At 40.3% G+C, this 9,383-nt stretch overlaps 1 protein-coding gene across 1 annotated transcript; it reads right to left on the bottom strand.

The window, feature by feature from the left end:
* oacyl (O-acyltransferase like) lies at positions 1–9,179 on the bottom strand. Its single transcript, XM_036528188.1, has 15 exons — positions 9,098–9,179; positions 7,789–7,922; positions 7,600–7,678; positions 7,074–7,206; positions 6,671–6,909; positions 5,953–6,123; positions 5,169–5,271; positions 3,902–4,003; positions 3,056–3,221; positions 2,761–2,840; positions 2,552–2,662; positions 2,291–2,414; positions 1,305–1,491; positions 815–957; positions 1–105 (listed from the first exon to the last, which is right to left on the bottom strand). The coding sequence occupies exons 1-15, from the start codon at positions 9,162–9,164 to the stop codon at positions 1–3; spliced, it is 1,944 nt and encodes a 647-aa protein (XP_036384081.1). The 5' UTR covers positions 9,165–9,179.
* Between the last annotated feature and the right edge of the window lie 204 nt (positions 9,180–9,383).

The following is a 9,383-nucleotide window of genomic DNA, read 5'->3' as shown; positions in this document are numbered from 1 at the left end:
TTATCCACGACATCTCTTCAGGAACATGTATGGCTTTTCGATCAGCACAGTCAGGACATATCCAATAATCACTGACATGACCGTGTGCCCCAGGAACAGGTAAAACTACATAGGAAAAAAAAAGACATTGATGTTGCATTCAAACAAGAAAGGCACAGTAACACACATGCTTGTTTGTCAGGTATGACTCTTAATGTCCAGATATCAAAACCGAGAAGACAAGTGTATCCAACTTCGTCTCTCTGCTGAGAAGCAACCTGTGCACATCTCCACCTAAACTGGGGGTGATCAATTTCTCACTACCCAGGTAACTGATGGACGAAACACTGTGGCTGTGTTGGTGAAAACAAGTGGCTTCCAGATTCCTAAAGGCCGAATTAAAAATGATGTTCATGTGCCCAGTGCAATTTCACCCAAAGCTGCCACAACCTCTGTCACCAAAGGCTAGAAAAAAAAACAAATTGGAACAAAACATTGGACTGTCCTATTGTTACAATGTTGGTCAATATGCAGTAAAGTAAATGAGAAATTGTTTGGAGAAAAACAGTAAGTGTTTGAGTTTTTTATACCCAGTTCATTCACACAAAATATGTCGCAAAGAATCACATACATTCCTCACTAGCAAACAAATAATACTCTTTGTATCTGGGAAATGTGAAAGAGAAACTGTGTGGAACATTTATTCAATTGAAAATATAATATATGTGTCAGTGAATTGCTTGTTATGGGATGGAGCAGAATTTGCTTTTAATTTCACACTTAATAATGTTACACTTCATATATTCCCTTCGTATGTACACTTCATAATACTCACATAGTTGTAGCTGGTATAGTGTGTAGGTGTCTCCTGTTCTCCATTGTATAGGACAATAAGAAGGGGGTGAATCATATAGCAGGCAAAACTGATGTTTGACAATGGAATCCAAAACTTCATTGACAGAAGCTTATTGATGAATCCTGTATGAAGAGAAAAAAGCATGGTTCCACTGAACATAATGATCTATGAAAAATGCAAATGAGGCTTACAACAGTCAGTCAGTCAGTGTAAGCATTCCACATTAGCATGAGACTTTACCATTACATACAATGAAAGAACAGCACGTGATTTGCTCTAGCTTTACCAGCCCATCTTTCATAACAGCATTAGAAAAAAATGTGGCTGCATCTTTCTGAGGTCTGCTCATGTCTCTGTGCAGTTACTCAAGGCTTTGCATGGAACAAAATGTGCAGTTGAACACAAGATATCAGAGTCATGTCTGAAGCTTGTCTGCAACTGTAATTCCTAAATTCTTGGCTGCCCTCACCTCCATACCCCTCCTCACAGGCCAGGATGATCCAGGACACGGCCAGCGCCCACAGGGTGCGGTGCAGCCCCTGGTAGACAGCGTGGGGCGCTGAGAGCTCATCCGGGATGGCCCGCAGGACATACGCCAGCCACACCACCAGCGCCATGACTATCATCGAGGAGATCCAGCCCAAGGCAGCCTGCCACTGCAGTCCAAGAGTCAAAACAGTTTACTCCCAGCTGTTACATATGTGTGCGTTTCATCACTGTATTTTAGTATTCAATTGTCACAAAATCCAACAGATACGGAAGATGCTAGATCTTGGTCTTAGAGGGAAACAATGCCTATATGATTATATATATATATATATATATATATATATATATATATATATATGATCATATAGGCATTGTATATATGTATGTATATATATATATGGATATATAGAATATCTGTCTATATATGCAGCTAATGCTGCAGTTTCATTTCAGACGAACAGCCCTGATGTCACTGAATCATTCCCACTCTGGCTGAAGATCAATAGTTCTTTCTGTGTGATACCTCAACAGCTGATTCTTCCCCCAGCCTTAAATAAAGCAAGAACGTGATACAGTGAAATCGATAGGGCCATGAGATAACACTCAAACGGTAGTTTTCACTGTAATTCTGGAAAACAAGCGGTGATTTATATTTATCCATACACCCCAAACCATATCAAATTATAGAGTCTCTTCAAGGCTAGGATTTATGATTTATGCTGCTGTTCCACGCTGTGGTTACCAGCATGGCATGTGGCAAGTGATCTGTACAAGCATTTCTTTTGAACTGTTTGAAGTAAAGTAAAATGTCCAGTAAAATACATTTCTTTTCTCTTGTAATGGTTGAACAAAGTTTTTTTTTAACAGTGAAACATCAAAAGGGTTTTGGCATGCAGAGAAGATGGTTTAATAAGTCTTGGGATTAAAGTGTATAGTTGGTGTGAAAGCATCTCAGAGTCACATTACCTGGTGTTTTACAATGTGACCTTTCTTGGTCTTCATGTATATTCCGGCAAGGACCCCAATCAAATACGGTCCATACCTGGTCCAAGGTTTGTTGTAGTAATACTCGTAAAAGGCCTCAGATTCCCTGAAAAACACCAAATATTAATCATTCATTGCAGTATACAGTAGAATGAAGTTACTTTGATTTCTATTAGGAGGTCACTGAAAGCCATTTTGTGCAAAAGTATGTGCAGAACACTTGAATGTCGGTTTCAGTCTCACATCGTTGTTGGCTGGTGAACTGGGATCTGCAGCCAGGCTGTGATCAAGCCACTGGCTACGATGGGGATCACCAGGAGGATGGCAGCCACGGCAAACAGGGCGAATTTGTTCCTGCAAGAACAAGAGATGAACCTCACTCTATGCCCTGGAATTCAGCACGTGCTGAGTTTAACAGAGCTCTGTGGTTTTGACCACCAGGGATGACTCACAGTCTGTAAAAGTAGATGATCAGGGGAGTTGTGGCGTAAAACTGAAAGTCCACAGAGAGATACCACGACCAGGGAACGCACTTCAAAATGAAGAAAAGTGAGAAATTTCAAACTCGTGTTAGGAAATGAGTACACCCACCCTACAAGTTCAGCCTTTCAAGATATTGTTGAAAACATTATATCTGTCCGTCTACTTCTGTCAATCTTTGTGCTGCATGCATTGGACCGTAGGATGATAATATATATTAGAAGCCAGATTGCAGTTCTCACAATCGTGTTCATCATCAGGACCTACAATGTCAGTGACGGTGAGCAGGTTGTTGATGAGCAGCACGTTTGACCACCAGTACTTCCTGCAGTTGGCAATCTCATCCGCTGCCATGAACCAGAAGGAGCCCCTCGGAACAATGGAGAAGCCGCCAATGGTCAGGCACACAATGAAGATGTGGAGCGGCTGGACCCTGGCGAACACGCAACAGACCAACAGCGTTACTCCCACGGAGTGTATGAGGTGTTGGAGGTACATACACAGATCACTGAAGCCAAGTGAAGCAAATTCAGCCAAAATTTGCTTAGTCAGATTAGTTTCAGTGGGCTTAAACTGTGGGCTTATGTTGCGTTTTTCTAAACTGTTCACAAATAGGGAATAAATTCATACATGCGGTGAGTGCACTCAATGCAACAGGCTTTGTGTGACTTGAGTGAAAACATTCAAAATCAGTTTTAATGACTACAGTTACAAATTCTAAAGCTTGAATATGTAAGTATAAAATGGCCAGCTTGGCTTTGCACAGATAAAAGTGAAGAAATATGTATTAACTATGTGGATGTAATTAGTATATTTTTAATAGCTAGTAATAAACAGAAAGTAAACCTGCCACTGTGTGACAAGACCAAAATGCTAATTTCACTGTGATTTATATCTAATCCCAAAAAAGCAAGCATAGTGTAATTAAATTATCTGGAGCATTAGTCCTGGTTTGAAATTGCTTTGACTTGCAGCAAATGTGCAATGTGTGGAAAAACAAATGTTATCATGACGGAGATGTGAAGAAGCAAGTCTTTCACTGTGTGAGAAGCATACAGACTGAACATACAATCTAAAAAATGAATGAATTGTGTTTGTGAATAAGTTAGCTACCTTTTTAACCTCTTGAACAGGTAGCTGACTATGAGCCGTGCACTTAGCGTGTCACCTGCACTCTGAACGGAGGCCATGAACGACTTTGCACTCAAGAGTCCTCTGTGAAAGAAAGGAAAAACAGGGCCTTCATCGAAGTCAGGACTGATTTCATGTCATGAGAGCCAACACACAACATCTGACATTTTTTAAGCATGCATCAATATGATCAAAAACAAAGCATGAGACATTCAAGTGTTTTTTGCAACATCATGGATTAGGAGATGGTTGGAGTGGTGTCATCCTTGGTTCAACAAACCTCACTGCAAAGAAGGTTAGCCATATTGCCACATTTCAGGTGCAAATGATTCTCAACCATGCTGTTCAGAGATTCAGTGATATGTGGCTGACAAAGGTGATGCCAATCCTGGAGTTTCTTGCTTATAGTTCACTATACATGGTCACATTGTCACAGTACCAACAAAAGTTGGGTATGAAGACTGAGATCCATTGATGACAAGACTTTGCCATCAGGGTCACTTTTAACTTTTAACTCGACAGCAAAAAACCTGTTCCTTCAGTCTGTTAGAAATGGGTAGCAGTGGCTCTCAGTTGTTGAAAGGAAAGAATGTGCAGAGGAGATAGCTTTGGAACAACACAACCTTTGTTGTGATGCATGCTTTTTTCCTTCTCGTATTTTTGTCTGAATGCTGTTAAGATGGAAATGTCAGGAAGCCGGATGAAAATGTCTGGACAGGGTCTCCAGAGCCTTTAATATTGACTTCCATTCCAGCAGAAACTAACATTGCACTTTTGCCTGGACTGCAACTTTGTTTATGTTGTGGAAGTCTCCAACATCTTCAAAGTGTTGGTCATTTGGCATAGTGGGCTGAATGCTTTGATTAGATTGGCTGTCATGGGGTTTGAAGGTCCTGGCTTATGCCCAAGTCACACCAGCAATGTGCAACAATATTCAGTCCTTCCACAATCATATATATTTTTTTCTTATTCTTTGTTAATTAATACTGCAGTAATTTCATCCTGTAAATCTATCATCAAATAGGTGTCCATTAACACACACATCATGCATAGTAATGAGTTAACAGGACCTCCCCCTCAAACTTGTTTCTTACATAGGATGAATGACAGATTATATTTCAAATGAAGTTATATGGTGTTACTGGGCAGTTGGACCATCTTATTTCATTAATTTCATACTAGAAGTAAAAATATCACAGCACAATGTCTTTAAACCCGTAGCTATACTGACGCACGATGTAGTTCTTACCCCAAGATGAGAAAGGAGTCAACAGCTAGGTAGACTGGCCCACTGAAGCTACATAAATAGAGAGGGTTATTGTCCACTGCCTCTCTCCACCTCTTATCATTATCTGTGTATAGAAAAACAACAATATAGAGCATTACTATAAGAAGGTTTTACAGTGAGAACAAGTCATGAGGCCCATTTTGCCTGTAGTCTTGAGGTTTTTTTCTCAGAGAGAAAAAATACTTCTTACTGTCTGTGTGTGAAATTTTCCTTATAGTCAGTTCCACCTGTGTTATCTTGTTCTGCTGATAGAACACATCTTGAAATATCTTCAGTAATCCACTACATTACTTTTTTAAAATGTGAAAGCTTCAATAAAATTCAAGAGCAGAGGTCCCAGTGCTCTATACTCTACACTGGGACCAATTTTGTATCCACTGAGACAATTTGGAAATGACTGTTGATTACAGAATGTAATGAATCAAAATTGTGGTACTTTGTTTTTTTGAATAACAGAATATATAACACCATAAGCATCATTGATTTGACATGTCGCTGTTTCCTCGAGGAAGACCTGACACATTCAACAGAGTGGTTATTACAGTCACCTATTATTAATGAATAAAAATCATTACTGATGAATTTGGCGGTGCTGGTACCTCTGCTTTTCTCTATATACATACTTTTGACAAATAATATAAATATATGGAACTGGTACAAGTATAGATGTTCCAAGGTGCTCTGTGAAGGGAATCAGACTGTACAGAAGCCCAGTAGTGACTGTCACAGTTCTGCGTTTTCTCACCAAAGTTGTTGGAGGCGCTGAACTGAACATTGTGGCCGCATATGATCCAGAGCAGGCTCAGGATTCGGATCCCGTTCAGAGAGGAGTAGCTCTCTCCCCCGCCCGCCATGTTCCACACCCCCACTGCGTTGCTCTGTAGTGACATGGTCTCCATGAAGGTGTACAGACGACCTGTTGGGGATGGTCGTGGGCCCATCAGACAAAGCTAAATACATCAAAATGAGCCATTGGAGCAATGTCAGAGCAAATGTTATACCCATATAGGCAATGACTATTTATGTGTCATATACTGTATGTGTATACCATTGCACAGAATAATCTACAAACATAAGGGTCAAGTCAAAAATCATAATTTGCCATGAATATTGGAATATTGGGATTTGCAAGTCATTCTTTCAATACTGGGAAAACACAGTGTATACTGGAGCTCAAGCACCACCCTGCAGTCCCAATGACCTCACTGAATCATTAGCACTGTCTGTACATTGCTGGAAGTCATGTTCTCCATGTGAAGTCTGAACATCTCTTGCTTCTTCCACAGTAAGGTCTCTGTTTGATGCTTAAGCACAACAGAGAGTGTCTATTTAATTATACTGAATAATGATATTCTTGGTGTACCTGAAGGCAGAGAAGGAGTGAGTCACCCAGATTAACAGAGTTATTGAGACTAAACGCACACAGTACTAGGAGTGTTGAAACTGGCAGAACTCATGTGTACTTTTTTTGCTTTTGTCTTCCCTGGTGTTGCCGAACTCCATCTGCGTTGCCTCCCGAGCTGCACAGCCATTCGTGCTGGCCTTGGGGGTGCCATTGGACAGGATGGTCCCGTAGTGGTTCGGGGTCGCGCTCAGTGGTGAGTCGACCCCCGGGCCGACCTCCCTCCGCCTCTTCCATCTGATGACGGCAATGCCCGCGGTTGCTGCGAGAGGCACGGCGATCAGCAGGCTGCACACAAACCTGTGGGAGGTGTGGAAAATGCAATGCTAACAGACAAGATTCCTCTGTGTAATCCAGCATGCGGAGAATGCATCTCAAAGGCACCATGTCGCGTCGCGCTTGTTTTGCCACTGCCCGGGTTTGTGCAAACCCCCCCCCCCATTCCCACCCCCGGCTACACTCACAAGCTAATGATGATGGCAAAGTCTGGAGCGATCTTGGTGAAGCACTCTGTCGTGTAGATGCCTTGCGTGGACTCGGTCCGAATCGGGGGCGGGATAGGGGGGATCAGAGACTGCCCCTCTTGCTGGAATGTCTCTGGAAACAGAAAAATGAAACATGAAAATACTTGGCATGTGAGAGGTCACAGTTGTTAAGAAACACGAGGATAATTATGTAAAACAACATTCAGTCAAGAATCGAACTGAGTCGGAGGCCTAGAAAGCATATTAAAGTAAAATCAACACAAAAGGTAGAAGCAGCTTTACATTAAACATACAAATACAGATTAGGGATGATTTAAACTGGTCAGTAATGAATGTAAACCATTAAAATCTATGAAAAAATCTTTTGTAAAGAGGCCTGTTAAATAAAGTAGAGTTACAGACATAAACTCTGTTCAAAATTATTTCCCACAAAATGAAAATTACAACTGAAATAACCACACATTTTATACATTTTTACAATAATGACAATAGCAGGGGCACCTACCATAAACAACTAGCGTCTGAACTTCTTCTTTGTCACATGAATCAGGGACACATATGCCAACGAAGTACTGGGTCTCATCCTGTTTCACAATGATTTCGAATATTAAAGAACAGAACCCACTAGGATGTGAATGGTTTAAATCAACACAAAGAATTATTCTGCCAGTCCGAACCTGAGAAATTTCCTTACCTGCTTTAAAAAGACATGGCAATATTGCCCGCTGAAACCAGGTCCATTGACTAACTGGCATTCTTCAAGCGATCCAGGCCGGTTCACATTTCCTCCTTCAATATCACTGCCAAGTTTGCCAAAGGCATCATACACTGCACAGAGAATATTGAATATTTCAGTGTTATGATACTGTCAGTTAATATTGTACACTGACTTAGAAGGTAAAGTGCTATTGTAGCAAGAGCATGATGCACTTCAAAAGCATGAAGTACAGTGCGCTGTTCCTTACCAGAATGTAGACAATGACCTCTAAATGACCTTAAAATTCAAAGGAAAGCAATTCTAAAAAGAAAATTACTTTCAACAGAACCATCAATGCTTTATTCACAGTTGTAGGTCTGCTATTTTTAGATCTTTGATACACTGTATATACTGAGTTGAGTTCAATTGCTATTAAACTGAAGCATCTGATGCATTTAGTATGTGTTCTGAACTTTACAGCACATTAATGTTGTATGTGGAGGTTAGAAATTATAGCCAGATTGTATCTCACTGGATACTGACATGAGTGATTTGGAACATGACTAGTTGGTATTTGCTGAGTAATACATTTATAAATACATAATAAAATGTAAACATTTTTGTATTTTGTTGACGGGCAACATATTTTCACTTGGACTGAGCACAAACACATTTTTATAAATACAGAGTATTTACAAAAATATGTAATACACATGATCCCAAGTGACACAGATCAAGTATACCTTGTGTGAATCATTTTCTCATGTACATGGCTTCCAGCTGACTTGCTAAACCAGAAACTTTCCACAATCACATTGATCTCTCTGGCGGTGAGAATCCCTACTAAGTTGCCCCCAAAGCAACAGAAACCTTGGTCGTAACCATATAAACTTCACAGCTGCAGACTTGCCCTTAGCCAGGTACATTTGGTATGCCTCTGTAAAGCATTGGATTTAATGACCTCAGAGTGAGCAAAGCAACTATGCAGAAAGAATCTAACAGTTTGTGTGTTTTTCAGTGTAAATAAAAAAGATCAGAAATAAAACAATATTTGACGAATAAAAAAAAATGCATTACAAAATTACCTACAAGCAATTTCTGAGACACTTGAAATGACACAGAGGGAATCCCAGTTGTAAAACCATTCAATAATCAATGCAACAGGACAGAATTACAGAAACATTATACAGATTCAGCAACACTTTATAATAGAGCCAACTGTCTTATTCAGTGTTACACTCAGTAAGTTCACAACAAAGAGTAAACATGAAGTGAGCAAAAAAAAATGAATTGATGCTGTACTTACTTAGTACTGCGTATTTGCTTGGTTCATCTTTGTGTATTTCCGAAAGAAAGGTGTTTGTGTCCTGCATGCATTTTTGTGACACGTTCCTGACATGGTCGCACGAACAGAGCGTTAAGCAGAGGACGATAACGCTCCACACCAGGATCATCTTGACACTTGTGGCTTTTTTTTTTGCTAAATCTCTGGTTTAAATAACGCTAGAGGGACACATGATCATGAAGTGGTAACTTCCGGTCACACAATCTGGAGTCACAAATCCGCGTGCAAATTGAAGCTTCACATACAT

This window comes from Megalops cyprinoides, chromosome 5 (assembly GCF_013368585.1).
Source record: "Megalops cyprinoides isolate fMegCyp1 chromosome 5, fMegCyp1.pri, whole genome shotgun sequence".
Lineage (NCBI taxonomy): Eukaryota > Metazoa > Chordata > Actinopteri > Elopiformes > Megalopidae > Megalops > Megalops cyprinoides.
Note: the sequence above shows the minus strand (reverse complement) of the source record. Positions and strands in the feature narration are given on the sequence as shown.